Raw genomic sequence first — 19,915 nt, 5'->3', positions numbered from 1 at the left:
CAAGGGTCAACCCCCTTCTGCTCTGGTCACTTGGGACACGTGCCGTGTTTCCCGTCTCTGCCACAAGGGGGTAGTGTCACCCATTGTCATGCGGCAGCTGCTGGTCTTTCAGTTTCTGGGAATGGTCCAGTGGGATTCCTGGGGTTGGGATGGATGGGGGCCAGCAGAGCTGAAAGGGAAAATGAGTCCTCTATGTTTCCCACTCAGTGGGTTTTACTGGGCACCGAGACCTGCGGACTTTCTGGCCTTCACTGACTTACACCTGAGCATCTCAGGGAGTCTGAGGGCTTGCTGGGAGGACAGTGCCTCCAGCCACACCAAATCAAGCTTGGGACCCAGGTGAGGTTGTCTCCAAGCCACAACCCACAGAGAGCAGAGATCCACAGAGCTGTGGATCCCCAAACCCAGCGCAGGCTGCTCCTCCCAGCCCCTGGCACTGACTGGCTCCCATTAGTGCTGGTTACCAACTCAGTGGGGCCAGCTGCATGCTTGAGAGTCTGGGCCAGTGTGATGCGAGAACACTAAACAACTCCTGAGGTGCCCTGGCTATCCTCTCCCTGACCAAATGAAGACCCTGCACCCAATCTCCACCACCCATCCTGCAGGACACCTACATCCCTTCCAGCAGATTTCCTTTTGCTCATTTCTGTGCTTATGACCCAAAGTCCTCATTGGATGAAAGTGGGTAATAGGATTCTAAGGGCACCAAGAAGGCCCACCTCAAAATTCCCTCCCCGGTAGCTCCAGGGGTTGACTTGGAGCCCACCGCTGCCCATCCATCCCACTGGCAAACATCTCCAGCCCACTGGGGTTCTCTTTGAAATGCCAGTGCCCCTGGCAGGGTCACCCTTTCACTCGAGTGTGCCTGTGGAGAGCTGGCCTGTGTCCAAGCAGATGCTGGCCTGGCTTCCCTGGGTATTGTGCTGGCATGTGTCCTGCAAGCTCCACGGCAGACACTCCAGAATGTCAGATTTAACTCAGCCAGGTCCTCACGGCCCTCAGCAAAGCATGGTACCAGCCATTCTGGGCTCCCCAGATGATGAAGGGGACTCAGCAAATCCTCTGACACTGCACTGAGACGCTGGGCCCTGATTGTCACACCAGAAGAGAGCAGAGGGCTGGCACTCTGGCGTTTCCCTGACTCAGCCTAGAAGGGACCACACCGTTTGCCCTCTCTAATGTCAATGGCTGCAGGCATCTGGGACATGGCCTCTCCCTTGGCTCAGGAACAAGAAGAGGACCAGTTAGGCATGGGCAGCAGGAATGTCTCTCTTCCACCCAGTGCCTTTGGCAAGACAGAGGGTTACAAGGAGCAGAGAGAGCACACATACCAATGGCCCCTTTTCCTCCTCCACGGCAGTCAGAGTAGCCCTCCCTTGGGGCTGCCTTGGGCACCTTGATGAGAGGCAATCACGTGTGCAAACTCAAAAGTGATGCAGGAGAATGGAAAACAGGGAGAAAGACTACCTACAACCTTGGAGAAATAAAGTACAAATTTCCCAACAACAGCCTCCTTCTTTGCTAAGTTGCAAACAACGACATTTCTCAGGGACATTGGTGCCACTTATTTCATGTGTTGCCCTAGAGGATGATCCATCTAACAAGCCAGTTACAGCACTGGACCTTCTGAAAACGATGCCTGCTGAAATTGAATTGCTTTCTTGTTTTAAATGCATGTTTGGGGATAGAGACTCTATCTTGTATTAGAAGCAAATTGACAGATAAGTAAAGTTTGTCTCCTGCACCCCTGCTTTGGGCCGTGAGTGAATTGCAAGTAAATGAGGTGGGCGTTGGGTTTCCCCACGGTGACAGGACCCAGAATGATTGCTTTGTTAGCGCGAGCCCACAGAGCTGTTAGCACGCGTCCTGGGGGAGGGAGGGAGATTTGCTCGGCCACCTTTCCAGAGCTGCAGCTCCCCAGGATGGATGGGTTAAGTGATTTGCTATGGAGCTTCTGCGTTCCTCCCGTGGTAACTGCTGGCAGAAACGCCGAGATTCAGGAGGGCAGAGGGCTGAGACTTGCTTTTAAGTCCGTGTGACTAATGCAGTCAGCACAGTACTCGCAGCGGAGACGCTGCAGGCAGGGACCCTTGTAGGTCGTTCAAAAAGGACGACTGTCTTTTGTACTCTGACCTTCCAGATGCCCAAGGAGACCCAGGAAGACCCTTCAAGAGACTCATTAAAAGATCGTGACTGGACCGCTTCCCACCGATTAGGGGGTTATGGTGGTCACTCAGCACGCAGGAGAAATTGCAGAGAGAATCTCACTTGTTACCTGAAATCTCCATTAAAATGGTTCCAAATGGCGAATAATCAAACTCTGCCAGCTAAAGTGGCACAGGCTCCAACTAATCAGAGCAAACCAGAAGGTAACATTGGCCAATCAAAAAGGAGCTGGCAGGAGGGTGTGGCCGACGTGGCCTGGCGCTGGGTGTGTCCTCACGTGTCCACTGGTGTTGGAGCAGGTGCGCAGAAGCAAGTTGACCCTCACTGTCCTGCACCTCGCTCTGACTTCTGCCTCCACCTGGGGTTCCACCCCGGCTTCTGGATCTCCTACTGCCCAAGCGAGGCCGCAGCTAGCTCTAGGGCACCTTGTTTCCTGGTCCCGGCACCATCACGGGCCCTGAGCCCACCATGGTTCCTGGGCCCCCACCTCCTTCCCAGGGCTGGCGCTTTAGGACCGCTCTGCCCAGTGTCTTGATTGTGGGGAGCAGGCCAGGGTCCCTTTTCCGAATTCGAGGCCTTTTCTAAATGCACTGTGCCCCAATATCCTTATCCTAAATACTTCCAGAAACTCCAACTAAAACCATCTGCAGACCATTTCTTCTTTGTGTCCATTGCCCTTGTTCCTGATGCTGGAGGTGGAACGGTCAACAAGAGATACACAAGACCTCTCTGTGCTGCCTCCAGCCAGAAGGGAGACTGGCCCAGCCCCAAAGCTGGGGGTCAAAGATTTCCCCAAAGGAAATCCTGAGGCATAGGCAGTGGGAGCTGTGGAGGAGGTAGCAGGGGAGGGCTGGGGTGGGAGGTGAGGGTAGAGCCCTGTGGCATCTGGGAAGGGCTGTCCAGGCAGGAGGAGCAGGATATGCAGAGCAGTGAGTGCACAGTGGCTGGAAAGTATAGTGTAGGGGGCAGAAGTAGGAGCCAGAGGCCCAGGGTCCAAATCCTGCAGGACTTTGGCTTCCCGGGGAGCAAAGCAGGGCCTTGTCCCTTGCTCAGGTCTAAAGGGTTGGCCCTATCTGCTGTGTGGAAGGTAAACTCAAAATATGATCCACATACATGGGCTAGACAGTGGGAGGACCCAGGCGCCACCCAGTACCACATGTCGAAGGAGTTCCTTGTTGGCTGAGGTGGGGCCAGTGCCAGGATCAGAGCTGCCCAGATCATGCCCAAGGGCACTTTTTGCATCCCCAGATGAGAAATGAGCAGATCAGCCTCACAGCATCCCTTGGACCTCTGCTTAAAACTCCAAAGAGACACAGGATCCAACAAAGAGCTCCTGTGCCCATAGAGGGTCACCTGAGAGGGCCATTTACTGAGAAGCAGCTCAGAAGGGATCAAGATTCCTGCCGATGAGGTGCTATCTAGGAACACTCACAGGCAGAGCACAGAGTCCTCAGAGTCACAAGGAGCTGCATTCAGGAAGACAGAGGGAGCTGGCTCCCTCGTGCCTGTGAGCAGAGTGCCCCCTGGCCTGGGACAGGACACCAGGCTGTGGTCAGCATCAGCTTCTCACCTCTGCCCTGAGCATGGGACCTCCATGTCTTTATGAAATGATCCCCCAAAAGAAGGCAGAGGAGCGCATTGCCTAGTATTAAGAAAAGTGCACGGGCCACCCTGGAGAGGGGCAGTCATAACGCTACAGGACGGTCCTAACTTTGCCAGTAGAGAGGAGCTGGGGAAAAATAATTTACCTCAGAGAAGTCTGTGTCCTTAGCTGGTTTTTTAAAGGACCTTCTTCAGCCCCATCCCACACCCAGGAGAAACCAAAGCCTCCAGCCACAGGAACAGTGGCCCTTCACTGTCACCAGCAGTGTTATGCAGAAAAGCCCAAAGCAGAACAAGCCACCAGCAAGTGGGTGCACAGAATCAGGTCTCTTCCTATAATAGAACGTCATCAGGCAACACAAGGGGACGGAGCACTGCCACCTGCCACTGCAGGGATGCGCTGTGACAACGTGACTGAAAGAAGCCAGACACAGAGGCCACGTGTGACATGACTCCATTTACAAGAATTGTCCACAATAGGGGAGGCCCTGGAAACAGAGCAGGCCAGTGGCCAGGAGCTGGGCAGGGGGGATGGAGAGCATGGCTGTTCCCTCTGGAGGATGAGACTGTTTTGAAGATGGATAAAGTGACCTTGGGCCTGGCAAGTAGCACCCTTTAAATGGTGCATCCTATGGTGGTATCTCAATGAAGCTTTTTTTTTAAGCTTTCCTGAGATATTTAATGTACTCATCTGCTTTTTCAAGGCCAAGTTGCACTATTTTAAAGGTATTTATGCCACATACTGCTGTGGCTCAGAGATTGGCTTTAGGGTCAGACAGGCCAGTGTATCTGTCCACCCCACGCTGCCCAGGGGTGGTTCCTGCTGTGAGTGTGGCCACTTCCTGCAGTTTGGTTTCTGGACCTGTGAGGTGGGGAGAATCACGTCACCTGCCCATCAGGAGGAGATGCTCTTGGGAGATGCAGGGGCACCGGAGAGGGTAGTTTTCCCAAGCTGGGCATTGCCCCGTGGGCATCTTCCCAAGCACTTTTTAAATCAATTCTACCAAAAAAAAAACAAACAAACAAAACGCAGAACTGTGGGGGCCTTTTCATCAGGAAAAGGGAGCAAGAGAGGCTGTTGGCCAGCTGACGGGGCCATCCAGACTGTTCTACTGGGCCTGCCATTCAAGCCAGTCAGTAAAAAGGTCCCCTACCCTGGAGAGGGAACTGTCACATTGCGCCACCCAGCAGAGGGAAGGCTGCCCTGGGGGTGGCTATGAGACCCCTGTGATGCCTGAGTGTGCACCGAATGTGCTCCAAATCCCTGGGTTATGTAGAGGGTGGGCTGTGCATGACCACGTCCACTCGGTGGTGATCAGATGGCACTTCTCTGTGGCTCCCAGCCCTGGATCCGGAACCACGGTCCCTGCCACCTCACTAATCAGCTGGCAGGCGGCTGCCGGGCACCATGCATCATCTTAACCAGGAAGCTGTGAGCTGGGAAAACGAGGAGCTCTAGGAGTAATTTGTCTGCGGTAAATTAGGCTGAGCTGTCAATCTCCGCTCCCCCTCTCCTCCCACACCAGCCGGCAGCTTAGGACGGCAGAGCCACCACCCCACCTGCCCGCTCCTGCAGGCATGCTGCCCCCAGGGTCCTCACCCTCGGTCGCCTTCTCAGGGTTCCATGACCAGAGAGGTGTTGTCACACAGTGTAGTGTGGCAGTCTTCATCCTCCACTCCCTCAAGTGTAGGAAGAAACACCGAATGAGTTAGCCTTCGATTCAACTGAGAATGTCAGAACCTCTAAGCCGACAGCTGAACATAAAGGAAGTTGGTTTCACACTCACGGACAAGGCTGTGGCCACTCTTTAGTCCTCAGGGATTCCGGTTTCCCACATCCCTGTATTCCACTGTCCGTAGTGAATGGCTTTCATTTCCCAATGGGCCTCATGGTCCAAGATGGATGGTGTTGGTCCAGTCATTGTAGCTAGTATTCCAGGTATCAGGAAGGGAAAGGGGACAACAGGAGTGTCTGTACTTCCTGAGTCCAGCTCCACCAGCAGATTTCCTGAAGTGATGCTCACTGTCTCTGCTTCCATTCGCACTGCAACAGTAGTCCTCAAACTTTGGGCAGTGTCAGAATCAGCCATTCAGTAGGTCTGGGATAGCAAGCCACCATCTGCTTTCCCAACAGGTTCCCAGACATCACACTCTGAGAACACTGTGCTGGACGCCAGGCACAGGCCACCCTGTGGCCAGAGGGAGGCGGGGGAGTGACTCCTCTGGTGGGGCATTCCACCACACCCGAGCCCCTAGATCATGGCTCACTTACAGGACAAGAGAGTGATAGTGAGTGGCAAAAGCCTCTTCTGACTCCATGTCTTGGCTCTCTCTCCTCCAAATCCAGTCGGCTTTCTTTTCTAGCCCCTGCCATGTTAGTGGCCCCTCTAGGTCTCTGGGTCTCTGAGTAGCTGCAGATGCACCAGGCAACACCTCCTCTTGCCTTTTCACAGCACACCTTCCACCCAGAGGCCCCTCCTCCCCTTGCTCATTTTCTTCTAAAAGAGATCTTTTCCTTTTGCTCAGGAGGCAGGTGGGGGGCCCTCACCTTCCACTCCAATATTTTTGGGGGGATACCAGGGATTGAACTCAGGGGCACTCAACCACTGAACCACATCCCAAGCCCTATTTTGTATTTTATGTCAATACAGCATCTCACCGAATTGCTTAGTGCCTCACTTTTGCTGAGGCTGGCTCTGAACTCATGATCCTCCTGTCTCAGCCTCCCAAGCCACTGGGATCACAGGTGTGCGCCACCGCACCTGTCTCCACTCCAATTGTGACTAAGATGTTGTCCGTGTCTGTGAGCCTTTACCCCGTGGGCATCGCTGGCCTATTCTCCCTCCTCCACAGACCTGAAGAGAACTGGTTTTCCTGTTGAATGGGAGGGAAGGAGGGATCACAGAAGGGGAAATGAAACCCAGGTTAATATCTCAAAATATCCCCACAGACAGACAGCGGGTAGTTGCCTCTGGGGAGAGAAATTGAGGGCGAAGATTGGAAAATGTGACATCAGCTGTTGTGGCCTGGATGGGAAGCGTCCACCAAAGCTCCTGTGCTGATGCAGGAATGCTCAGAGGGGAAGTGATTGGATGGCGAGACCATCACCTGACCAGTCCATCCTGGTTGGAGTGGACTGACTGGGTGGTAACTGTGGGTAGGTGGGGTGGGCTGGCTGGAGGAGGTGGGTCACCAGCAGCATGTCCTGGAAAGGGGCAGTTTCCCTGAGGGCCCCTCTGTCCATCCCTCTCTGCTTATGGTCACCACGAGGTGGACATCTCTGCTCTGCACACCCTTCGGGCGTGGTGTTCTGCCTCACCTAGGGCCCGAGCAGCGGAGGAGGCCTACCATGGACTGAAACCTCTGGACCATGAGACAAACAATCTGTCCCTCCTCTCACTTGCTCTTGTCCAGTATTTTGGTGACTAACTGAGACATTGGTGTGGAGAGGTGAGGCTGTGCTGTGACTAAACTGACCAAGTGATTCCAAAGCCTTTGGAGCAGTTTGTGGAGGCATTTGGAGAAGTTTGGAGAGGCAGGATGGAGAAGGCGTAGAAGGCTGTAGGTGGAGCTGAACAGGCATCTCTAATGGGAGCTCGGAAGTCCAGACCGCTGAAAGCAATGTGGACCGTACCGCGAGGCTTCAAAGGGAAATGAAGACCTCTTAGGAGTGGTGCCACAGCCCATTTGCTTTATGTCCTGGCAAACAACTTGTGTGTCTTATGCCCCTGTCCTGAGGCTTTGCATGAGGCTGAATTTAAAGGTGATGGACTAATTAACCTGGTAGTGGAAATTCAAAGGCAGCATAGCATTTAGGAGGTGGCATGGATCCTGATGGCAGGTTTGCTGTGAGGGTTGGGAGCGGACAGCAGAGATGAGGGATTTATAAAATTTTCAGTCTGGCCAGAAAAGTGTCTGTAAAACTAGGGCCAAGGAAGTCATAATTATTAAAGGGACTATAGCCACTAATGAGATGCTAAGTACTCTGCACAGAGACACTCTGGAAAGACAGCTTAAGGGCATCTCAGGGCTTGGCAAGGCCAGACCCATTGCAGGCTCAAAGATATGCAAGGAAAAACTCCTTTGAGAAAAGAGGATGGGGCCACCCTCTTTGAACAGGGGGCCTAAGATGGCATTTGAACAGCCAAGCCACGCAGGCCCTCAGAGGCTGCTAAAGTCAGGATCCCAGGAACCCCAGGTACTACACAAGTGGGTGGCACACCTTGGCATCATCCATGTGGTGCTGGCTCTGCAGGAATACAGGAGGCCGAGGCTAAGGGGTCATGGAGGTTTCCATGAGGTTTCCATGAGGCTTCCATGAGATTTCAGAGGAGGCCTGGGAGGGAGGGCTAATTGTGGTCGATTCAGAATCTCTGAGAGGGCTGTGGGTGAAGCTGGGGAGGTAAAGCTAATGCTGGAATGGAGACCTCGGGGATGAAGAGGTCCAGTGACGAGGACTGTCTGCTGAGGAAACCTGCTGGCTACAGAGAAAGGCAGGTTAGAAAGGAGGCCAAGCAGGTTGTAGGATGGTGGGACTCCCCAACCCTTTAGTGAGCCCATCTCACCACCATGTGCCCCATATGCCAGGGGAGGAGCGACAGGATATGTTTGTCCAGCTAGATTAGGTCTTGCCTTCTACTCCCCTTTCCCTGCTTTATGGAACGGGGGTTCACGCTGTGCCACCGCACATGGGTGTATGTAACTCACTGTCGCTCACGGCCAAGAGTCTCCCTCGAGTCTCCAGGAAGACTTGGGCTTTGGGGCAGTGTGGGAACTGTCAAGACCGTGAGACTCTTGGAGATGAGCTAAATGCATTTTTTTTTTTTAGAGAGAGAGAGAGAGAGAATTTTAATATATATTTTTTTTTTTTTTAGTTTTCGGTGGACACAACTCTTTGTTTGTATGTGGTGCTGAGGATCGAACCCGGGCCGCACGCATGCCAGGCGAGCGTGCTACCGCTTGAGCCACATCCCCAGCCCTAAATGCATTTTTTATTATGAGGTGGACATGAATTTTGGGGGGCCAGAGATGGAATGCTATGGTTTGGAAGAAGTGTCCCCCAAAAGCTCTTGTGTTGATATAGGAATGTTCAGCTGGAAGTGATAGGATTTGAGAGCTGTAACCTAAGTAGCCCATCCTCATTGAACAGACCAACTGGGGGTGACTGTAGGCAGATGGGGTGTGGCAGGAGTAGGTGGGTCACTGGGGGCCTGAGAACCTGCCCTATGACCCCTCTCCTCCCTCCCTCTCTCTGCTTCCTGACCACAACGTCCTGAGCAACTTTCTTCCACCATGACCTCTGGCCATGAGGTTCTGCCTCACCTTGGGCCCAGAGGAAGGGATGCAGCCAACCATGGACTGAAACTTCTGGAACCACGAGCCAATAGAACCTTTCCCTCTGCTAACTTGCTCTTGTTGGGTATTTTGGTCACAGAGACGAAAAGCTAACACATATGCCACATTTTCTCTTTTACAAACAAAAATTTTGAAACAAACATCTCAACATCTGTGTGTTGCACATCACATAAACGACGGATTGGTCTTTATTTTATTTTCTGTCCTTTCCCCGACACAGCCCCAATGTTGGATATGAGGTGTTCCCCAATAGCTCCAAAGAGCAAAGAGCTTCCTGTGGGAAGCCTGGTCCCTCCCCACCCACACCTCACACCAGACACTCAGCACCCAGGCTTACCAGCTGCCCTGAGGCCACCGGAACTTGTTCCACACCCCAGTGAGTGACCCCAAACGTCACCAGATCTAACTCCCCAACCACCCAGTTATTCCCCTGGTTCAGTCGAGGAAACCGATGCTTGGAGAACTAAGCGCAGCCAGAGAAGGGCAGAGCCAGGACTCAGGGTGAATCCATGTCCTTGCTCTTAACCTGCTAGACAGCCAGAAATGTGGTCAAGCCATGTGTGCCATCCTGGGTGGATGCTCCAGGCCTGCTGGACCATGGCTGCTCACCCAGCCCTGGGCCTGGGTTTCCCCATCTGTAGGCTATGGACCACACGGCCACCAGCTTTATGGACCCTAGGCCAGTGTCTTGCCCCTGTGCATGAGCTACCTTCTCTTCGTCCTGTTTCCAAGGGGAACAGCTGGTTGGCTCACCAAGGCCTCCTTGGGAGCCCAGAGTCAGTGGGTCCAGCCTGGCCCAGGCCTCTTGATGGGTCCACCTCCTGCCCACCCTCAAGTCTTCCCTCCTGTCCTCCCTCGTCACCCACTCCTTCCCTCCTTCCCTCCCTCCTCCTTTTCTTCCTCTTTCTCAGACAGGATCCCTGCGCCCTAAGACCTACCTCTTGAAAGTTCACCTCAGGGGCTCCCACCTTTGGCAGGTTCGGTGGCCATCACTCCATCCAGTTCCAAAGTGCTTTCCTGAGCACAGCACCATCCATGCGCAGAGCCCTCTGCCAGCTTCCTGTCCCTGTGGACCAACTCGCCCTGCATGTGTCCTGTGAAGGAGCCGCGGAGGGCGCCCTTCAGCATCTGGCCCTCCCACTTCACACATGTCCTGATGCCCCTCCATGGCTGAGTCACCCTCGAGGGTGTCACTCATGTTTACCCTCTGCTCTGCCCCAGGGGTCAAGACCCGGTGACCACAGCGGGCCCCTTCCCAGGCATAATTTGAGGCGGTTCACACCCTGGGTCTCACGCTCCAGAAGCAATTCTATGCTCTTTATTGATTTAAAAATTAAAACAGCTCAAGCAATTAGCATTTATGAGGATGAGTCAACAACAAAGCGTGTTTAATCCAAAGCCTCGGGTTCTTTGCAAATTTGAAATGGCAGTGATTTAAAGTGCCCTGGGCCACTGACTCTCCACAGCAGAGCAGAGCAGCTCTCTGACGGTGGTGGAAGGGACAGAGGGAGAGCACAGAGGAAGAGGAGGGAGGAACCTTTAATGACACCAATATCTCCCAGGCAATAATGACGGCTTCAGCACTCTGCGACTGGATTGATAAGTGCATGCTAAACTCTGCTGGGGCCGACAGGAGTTGTACGACCCCGTGGTCTCAGGCAGAGTTCTGCTTTCTATGAGGATGAGCTCCTCCCGGGCCAGAAGGGGCCAGGGATAGGCAGCCAGCAGTATAAGCTTACTTGGGCAGCCATGAGAGACAGGGCAAAGGGAGGTGAGCAGTCCCTGCACAGGATGGCTTCAGTGAGTTTCAGAAAATAATGCAGCTTTATGCACTTAAATAATGTCCTGGTCAGCAATGAATTGCATCAACTGAAAAGTATTTGGGGGTTACAACCAGCCACATAGAACCCTGTGTCTACACCAAAGTCTCTCTCTCTCTCTCTCTCTCTCTCTCTCTCTCCCCCCCTCCCTCCCTCCCTCCCTCCCTCCCTCCCTCCCTCTTTAACTCCATCTTCACCAGACCCTGAATCTTGATCTTGGTCTTGAGGTCTCCAGAGCTGTGAGGAACAAGTGTATGTTGTTTGCAACCCTCCCCATCTGTGGAATTTTGCTGTGATCAAATGGGCTGAGTAAGACAGATGTCTAGATCTGACAGCCAGATACCCAGGGATGACGGAGCCCAAGCCCTCATCTGCAAAAGGAGGGAATGGAGATCCAGAGAGAGAGAGAGAGAGAGAGAGAGAGAGAGAGGTGGTCGCAGCCACTCAAGTCAGTGTTGTTTGTCACAGAGAAGAATCCAGATTCCCAACTCCCTATGCTCACCAGGCAATGAACACTCCCTGCTCAGGAGAGTGACTCCCCTGCCAGGGGACCTCAGGCTACTGGCCTGCCTTGGAGGCATTTCCTTCTGTCCCCTGTTCTTTTCATGGCTGTTAGCGCCCTGAAATTCATGTGGTCAGGAAGGCTGAGGTCCAGCCCTGCCAGCCTCTGGGCAATGCCAGTTTCAGATAGGGAGTGTAAAGGTAGGACAGGGTGAGTGTGGACATGTGTGCAAATGAGTGTATGCATGCGGGTGTGAAACCCCAACAGCACTAGGAAACTAATCACAATTAGTCGGCCAGGGAGCCTGCAGCTTTAATGAAGCCATAGCTCTGTGGAGAGAATGTGCAGGTCCATCTCTGAGCACATTACCTGTAATGACCCTGGAAATGGACTCGGGGGCTCCTGCGGTATTCTTAGCATCTCTAAAGCCGTTCTGAAAGCAGCCCAGATTACAGCCCCAGCCTCAGGAATCCTGGGCACCAGGGACAGACCTGGCAGAGGGTTATTAACTGCTAGCTCATGAGAAAGGCTGGGCTCCACTCATAACCCAAGCCTCTGCCCACGGTGATCCTGCTTACTGCAAAAGGTCACCAGTGTCAATTGCTTCCCAGTCTCCTGCTTCAAACTGGAGCAGCACTTCTGGAGAGGGACTTCAGGGGAAAACGACCCGAGAGTAAAAAGTCTCAGCAGATGTCCCAAGGCCAAAGACCCTTTCGTACCCTCATTTGGCCATCAAGAAAAGGCTTACAAAAGGAGGTTTCAGGAGACGGTGCCATCTCAGGCACTTAAATAGTGTGCTAGACACATCACCGTCTGCGAGCAGCCTGCACCCTACAGATGCAAAAACGTGTTTCTCCACTGCTTTGCAAGTCGCAATGCCTGCAGAAGGAGATAGACTGAGAATTTCGAATGACGTCAACATGAACAGAATCAGCCAAGCCCCTTGGCTGTGTCGGAGGGGGCTCCCCAGGGCAGCAGAGGAAGAGGGTCTGGTTTGCTGAAAAGTTTTCACTGAACAAGGAAACCCCTGCTCTGGAGATGGAGGCAGGAGAATTGCAAGTTCAAGGACAACTGGGGCAACTTAGTGAGACACTGACGTTGAAACAAAAAAAATAAATTAAAAGGGCAGGGGGGAAGGGGGGATTGGATGTAGCTCAGGGGCAGAGCGCCCCTGGTGTCAATTCCCGGCACTGCCCAAAATAAAACAAAGTGCTTAGCTGGGTGAGTGTGTGGCACTTGCGGTCCCAACTACCCAGGAGGCTAAAGCAGGGTTGCTGGAGCCCGGGAGTTCAGGGCCAGCCTGGGCAACATAACTAGACCCCCTCAAGCAAAAATCAACAAACAAACAAGACATGAAGCCCAGGTTCTAGGTCCACTGCTACGGTGCCACCAGCCCAGGCTCCGGGGCCGACTTGGTGGCCCTGCAGGGGGCAATCTGCTGTGGGCTCCACAGGAATCTCACCACTCTCTCTTTCTGGTAACATGAGTCTGATTTTTTTTCAACTCCCTTTTTCCTATGGAAATCTGTTTGGTAGTCTTGTTGGTGAACATGCCGGGTCCTCCTCTGGGTGAGGGGTGGGCCCTGAGCCCAGAGGGCCAGCCAGAGACACCCTCCCAGAACGAGCCTCAGGCGGGGCCATGCACAGGTGGGTGGTTTAAGGTGTCCTGGCCATCTCGCTGGAATGACTGCCCGGGGGTGACCTGATCCCACCTTGTCGAAGTGCTCTTCCGCTTTCCCTGTGACTCTGAGCCACCTGCCACCTGTCCTGTCATGTGGCTGCACTTCTATGAGGAGGTGACGACACATGGGATCTGACAGCTCTAAGGAGCATCTGGGATGAGCCCAGGGGCCAGGTGGAGGTGTGGTCAGTGCGTGCTCCTGCCCTGCCACCCATCACCCACAGGCCACCCCACCTCTAGGCCACAAGCAGGTCCCTGGAACCTCTGTCCTCATACCTGCATCTCATTTCCTTCCCTGGACCTTTGTGGCCGCCCCCCCCGGGAAGATGTTAGATTGGGCCATGTAGGTCCCCCAGGATGGTGTCCCCATCTCAAGACCCTGAGCCTTATCATACCTGCAAAGTCCCTCTTACCAGGTCAAGTGACGTAGTCCAGGCCCTGGAGGTCAGATGGCGGACATCTGCTGCAGGGTGACGAGAGCGCAACAGGCACCCTCCACAGTGTCTGCTGGCCTGAGGTACCCAGGGACACGCCTATGGCTCAGGACCGCAGCCTGGCTGGTGGAGAATCACCGCCTGCTCCGCAGCAGAGAGGAAATGAACCAGTGGTCGTGGGGAGCCAGGAGGAGAATCCGTCCCAAACTATGCCCTTTACATTTGAAGGAAGTGCCACAGGGTGTCTTTAACAGGGGCAGCCTGGTGCTTACCCTGGAAATCCCAGGGACGGAGCACCCCCCTGACCCCCACGTGTCTGGTTCTTTCGGCAGGACACTGAAATCCTGAACACAGCCATCCTCACAGGAAAGACAGTGGCGGTGCCCCTCAGGGTGGTCTCCGTGGAAGAGAACAGCGCGGTGACCGACATCTCGGAGTCAGTGGAGTGCAAGTCTGCGGACGAGGGTGTCATCAAAGTAAGTGACTCAGCGTGCAGCCACGGAGCGGTGGGGCTCAGGGGCCTCCGTTCTCTAGGAACCTCTGAGCTTAGGAGTCCGCTGGGCTGTTCGCACTCAGAACCTGTCCAGCGGGGTCCCTCGTGGTCCTGCTCCATCTTTTACCATCTTGGTAATCTGTCTTTCTCTTTCTTCTTCCCTTCCTCTCTCTCTCTCTTTCTTTCCTTCCTTCTTTCTCTATTTATTTAAGTGAACAATAAAAATCCTATCTACCTCCCGGGTACAATATGTTGTGTTGGGAAATGCTCAAGTGTTGTGGAGGAGCTCTTTCCGGCTAATTATCATAGGCATTGACTCACGGATCTTTTTATGGTGAGAACACTTGAAACAATCTCAGAAAACTTTAAAAATCGAGTGCATTGTTATGAACTGTGATCACTGTGTTGTAGAAAGAGCCCTTGACCTCGTCCTGAGTTAAATTCATAGAAGCAGAGAATAGAGCAGTGGTCGAGTGAGGCAGGAGGGGACGGCAGGACCGGGGACCAGGGTCAGAGGACAGGATCTCGGTTGGGTGAGTGACAGCTTAGACGGAGATGCCAGCCCATTCTCCAAAGAGAAGGAATCTATTTTTAGCTTCAAAACCCAGGAGAGGAAAAAAGACCCAGAAGCAGATCTCATCACAGTTACACCCAGGGTCATCCCTGGCTGCTCGGAAATGATTTTGACAAGGAGCCCGTAGCCAGTGTTTCCAGGAATGTGATCTGTACCTTTAGGGAAATGAGCAGACTCGAGCTGAGAACGTCCCCCTGAGATGAGTGGGGAGGTGACATCCCTGGCCATGGACAAAGCACAGCATGGGGGAGCATTATGAAAGGGGCTGGCCACTCAGGAGTGTCACCCCTGGGGCTTGAAGGCTGTGTCCGGCTGCCATGGGGAGAGCGTTCACATCTAATCAGTGCTTCTCTGCTGCAGGCCCAGGAGGCTTTGGATTTAGGGAGCTCAGTTTGGTTGAGTCTGAAGACTCTGAGGTTTTGCCCAGTGCACGCAAATAAACCTTCCCATCTCCTGGGTCTGAGACAGACACCAGCCGCCTGAGCTCGGTACCCATAGGGCAATGCAGAGGACCAGTGACCCTGGCACAGGTAGCTGGCTGTGCTACAAGGGAGGAGCCCTGGCCTGGGGACCTGAAGCTCATGTGATAGGCAGCCAGTGGACCACTGTGGCCTGCACACCCCCCAGTCCCTATGCCCAAGCCCTGTCCCCAGTCAGGTGGTATTAAGCAGTGGGAGCTCTGGGTAGTAACTGGGCTTAGAGAGGTCACTAGAGTAGAGGTCCTGATGGGACTTTTGCCCTTCATGAAGAGGAAGAGAAGCCGGGTGTGGCAACACACGCCTGTAGTCACAGCCACTCAGGATGCCGTAGCAGGAGAATCACAGGTTCAAGGCCAGGCTGAGTACCTTACCAAGAGCCTGTCTCAAAGCACCTCTGGGTTCAAGCCCCATTATCAAAGAAAAGCAGGGGGTGAGTAAAGAGGAAAACAGAAAAGGAGCTGTGGGGACAGAGCAAGAAGGCAGACATCTGCCAGCCAGGAGGAGTCCGGCCAGAGCCGGCCATGCGGCTCCCTGGTCTGCGGCTCCCTGGTCTGCGGCTCCAGAGCTGTGAGAGACGGCTCGTGCTGTGAGGCTTGCTGAAGGCTCTCCCTGGGCCTTGGTATTTCCGAGGCAGGCAGCCTTGGGCAGTCCTCGTGTTCCTCCCGGCCCTTGGGACAGTCAGAGTCCCAGCATCCAAAGTCGTTTGGAGGGCATATGAGTTCCATCAACAGGTGAAGAGCCTGGCCCAGTGGCCACACAGCCAAGGACTTACGAACTCTGAGTCAGAAGGTCCTCTGGCTACATGAGGTAGACCCCGGGAGGGAGGCCTGGTGTGCTGTGCATGGTGATGCTGACATGTCAGAATTGTAGCCACGCATTTCAAAGATGTTGGCAAGTCCTCTGAGTCAGACAGCCATCTCCATGACCCAGTCATGGGACATTCGTGTCACCCATTTGCGGTCTGTTGCTCCTCCCGCCCACAGCCCCTGGCAACCAATTCTGTACCCCTGGATCTGTGTTCTGCTCTCCCTGCCTTTGACTTAGCATCGTGGGTTTGTTTGGAGCTGCACCACAGTCTAACCTAGATTGGCAGTTTGTTCCTCCATTGCTGAAGGATATTCAGTTGTCTGGGTGGACCCCACACTGTCCATCAATGGCTACTTTTGGAGTTTCTAAACAAATGTGAGCATGCGTGTGCGTCTTTACACAGAGGTGTTTTGGTGTCTCCTGAATGGATTCTGAGGACTGGAACTGCTTGGTCACGTGGTACCTTTCCAGAGTGGCTTCACGGCTTTCCTTTCCTGCCACTCATGACTGAGGGTCCCCACTTCTTGGGAAAATCCAGCAGATCTGGAGACTCAGAAGCCACGTTCCCAGGGGAGAGCACACTGCGGGTGTCCCCTCTGCTCAGGCACCTGCCCGCTTGCCAGTCACCACCTTATGGCCTGTCTAGTCCTCCTGGCCCAGGGGAGCTGAGCCTGTCCCCAAGGTGGATGGGACTGTGCCCACATCACAATGTGGAGCCTGGGCCTGCTTACACACCTCTATTGACACATGTTTGTAATCCCCACGTGGAGATACTACTTTACAGCAGGGAGAACACACCAAGAGCACTTCCAGTGGGCAGGTCTGTGCACACTCTCAGCACACTTTTCAGGGCCTCAGGTGGTCAGTACTGACCACTTTCCCGGTGTCCCTGTAGGCCTTCCTCATGCTTATGTGATCACACACACACACACCTGGGTGTGCATACACTCAGGACATACCTATAGGCTCTTTGTTTTGCAGGGACAGGTGACTTCCTACACACATTCCTCCTATTCTTCCTTCACCGCATCAGGACTGGTGCCTTGGGAAAGCTCAGCCAGGCCAGCAGGCAGTGCACAGTGTCCAGGGTGGGGGCAGGAGGAGCCGCAGCACCCTCAGGAAGTGGGCCATGTCTGTGCTGGTGCTCATGGGAAGGCGAAGGGCATAGACCCTGGAAGGGCAGCCACTAGCAGAAGTCCCAGGACAGTGGCAGAAGAAGCTTGGGGTGGGTGGCAGAGCTGCGGGCACCACCAGAGCACGTAACTGCTCCCACCTCCTGCCCGAGTGTGAGCATCTTTGAAATACAGCTGTGTCGTGCAGTCTGTGACACGGCATAGATTATTGGGTGGTGCTTGTCCTGCTTGATGCTCGAATCCCACTCGATTTGACAGTATGACAGTCAAGTTTTCATAAATCACATGCTAATTCATTCAACGAAGATTGATTGGCCAGAGGTGCCATCCTGGTTTGGGGCACACAGCAGTAAATAAGCAGGCGAGGAACTGTCCCTGGGAACCGGCATGCTGTGAGGAGGAGGAGCAGACAGGTGGCCAGAGGCAAGAACACCACGAAGCTGGCGGGAACCACAAGGGGTGACCATGATAGAGAGTGGCATGGGATGGGCTGCTTGGACAGGGTAGTCTCCCAGGTAAGGACATCAGAGCCACTGAGCCTGCCGTGGACTGTGCTGCCTGCCTGCCAGGGCTCTCGGCACCTCCCCTATCTTGAGTGAGGCTCCCCTGGGGTACCCTGGTTCACAGCCTGGCTTGTGCTTTCCCCAGGGGCTCCTGTGGTCACTGGGCCACATGTCACTATGCCCCAGGGACGATTGACTGGGGAGAGAGAGATCACTAACTGAATTTCCAGCGCAGCCCGATGGACCTCCAGGGTCCATTCCAGCTAAGGGATCCCGGCGGGAGAGAGTGCTCACAGGTGATGAGCTGACCGGTCTGTCCCAGGTCGTGGGGAGCAACCCCCTCAGGCATAGCCTTGGCTTTCCCCTGAACTCTGACCCCTAAACTTTGCTCTATGGAACTTACTCTCAATTTTGCAAGCTTGAGAGTGAGTTCTTGGGAATGGCCCCCCATCTCTGGAGAGCCTGTAGGATTCACATTGCTTTGGGTGGCACCCAGGGCCGAGGGCGGACTTTAGGCAGAGGAGAGACTAGCAGTCCCCACTCCTGCTTCTCGTGGCCCAAGGGCTGAGGAAGAAGCACAATAGGGCCTCTCTCTGCAAGAGCCGCCTGTTCTCAGGTAAGAAGAGGGAGAGGAGGTGCCTGGGCTGAGGCCAGCGAGCGAGGTACCTGGCACAGCCTTTCTCTGGACCTGGATCTGCTGTGAAGCAAGGGAGCTCCCCCCGTGCAGGGTTCTCCCAGCGCGAGTCCCTGGGGCTGGGCCTCAGTGGGCAACTCCAATGCCTGCTCCCAAGCTGCTCTGCACTAGCCAGCTCTTCTCTGAACCCCAGCTGGTTCTTCCACCTGAGAAGTGGGGGTGCTCATGCCCACCTCCTGGAGTGCTGCGGCCTAGGACACAGTGTTGCTGGTGAAACTGACATTGCCACAGAGGCAGACCTAGATGGTGGCTCTCCACAGAGTGTCCCTGGGCCACTCGCAATGCCTGGAGGTGATTGTGGTCACCCCTGGGGCGGAGGCTGCTGGCATCCAGTGCTGGCTACTCATTGTCCCACAGTGCCCGTACAACAGAGAGGCACATGACCCTGCAGAGGCTGAGAGGACCACCTTCGCCCAGCAGACAGCAGGAAGCACACAAGCACCTCTGTGTGGCTTTGACTGGCAGCCCCCAGATGGAGGCCCGGTCTTCTCTGTCACTCACCATCTGAGTGAGTCACAAGGCTTGTGAAGTGCCCGGTACACAGCAAGGACTTAATAAATGCCATGCACTGTGGGTGTGGCACCCCTGTACCAACTCAGCTCTTCTCAGAAAGCAAAGAGCCCTTCACAGCTCCACGTCCTGGGGCGGGTAGACGTGGGTCTCGGTCGTCACTGGGTAGCCGTGGGTGTTGGGTCATCCCTGGAAGGCTAGATTTGTGTCAGCCAGCTCCAGCTGTGATCATGCTGTGTGACAAAGGAACCCAGAAACTCAGTGACTTACAACAGCAAGCCGTGGCTTCTCCCCAGGGCCCGTGGTGTACCACAGCAGCCCTTCAGGGGGCAGGTTGCCTGGGCTGGGATCCAAGGAGCCTGGGCTTCAGGTCAGCCCCACGTCTCATGCTGGTGCCCAGAGCAGCTGCCCCTCAAGGACATTCTGCTCAAAGTGGCTCAAGAGAACACGGTAGCCAAGCCAAGCCAGGCCAGCCCACTGGGGCCTCTGCTCACAGGTGCCCACTAACATCCCTCTTTAGAGGCATGGCCTCCTGGGCACTTAAAGAAATGCACGATCTGCTCCTTCTCCTCGATGGTCTCTACCGAGCACCTCCCACACCTGGGGACGTGGCTCCCAGTCGCTCCCTTTACACACCTTATCTTCAACAGTCGGGAGCATTTGTCAGTCAACAAACATAATAAGCAGGGTCATTTCCAGTATTGTAAATGCCATGGAGAAACCACTAGGTTGCTGGGGCGAAGAGATGGGCAGGGCTGTTTGCAGTGGATAGTCGGGAGCCTCTCTGCATCTGCGCTGATGCCCACGGGCCAACAGCTTGGAACAGTCTTCTAAGCAGCAGGAACAGCATGGGAAAAGACCCTAGGGAGTGAGCAAGCTGGGTGTCCCCCGGAAAGTCAGCCAAGATGGAGGAGTATGGGTGAGGACCATAGGGAACACTGAGGTGGCACAAAGTCAGGGGCGTCAAGCTGGGGCCAGACTTTCATTTTATTCTAAGAGCAACAGGACATTGGAAGATATTCTGGTTTAAATTGCAAGTTGATCACTCTGGCAAGTGCAAAGTGGGGACTGTTGTATGTTTCATTTTGAGGAAACTGAAACCCAGAGAGGTTGAAGAAATTTCCAAAGTCACACAGCTGATAAGTAACAGAGTCCAGAATCAA

At 54.3% G+C, this 19,915-nt stretch overlaps 1 protein-coding gene across 1 annotated transcript in view; it reads left to right on the top strand.

Moving 5' to 3' along the window:
* The window catches only part of Tmem132c (transmembrane protein 132C), a 183,073-nt gene that overhangs the window by 151,745 nt on the left and 11,413 nt on the right, over window positions 1–19,915 (top strand). Inside the window, exon 5 of the mRNA XM_046445861.2 lies at window positions 13,892–14,035. Within this exon, the coding sequence (XP_046301817.2) occupies window positions 13,892–14,035 (144 nt within the window). The remainder of the gene's footprint in view (window positions 1–13,891; window positions 14,036–19,915) is intronic.

Source organism: Marmota monax, unplaced genomic scaffold, assembly GCF_021218885.2.
Source record: "Marmota monax isolate L192 unplaced genomic scaffold, Marmota_monax_Labrador192_F-V1.1 WCK01_AAM20220418_F8-fsc00200, whole genome shotgun sequence".
Classification (NCBI taxonomy): domain Eukaryota; kingdom Metazoa; phylum Chordata; class Mammalia; order Rodentia; family Sciuridae; genus Marmota; species Marmota monax.
The sequence above is the reverse complement of the archived record's forward strand: the minus strand, read 5'-3'. Positions and strand labels throughout refer to the sequence as shown.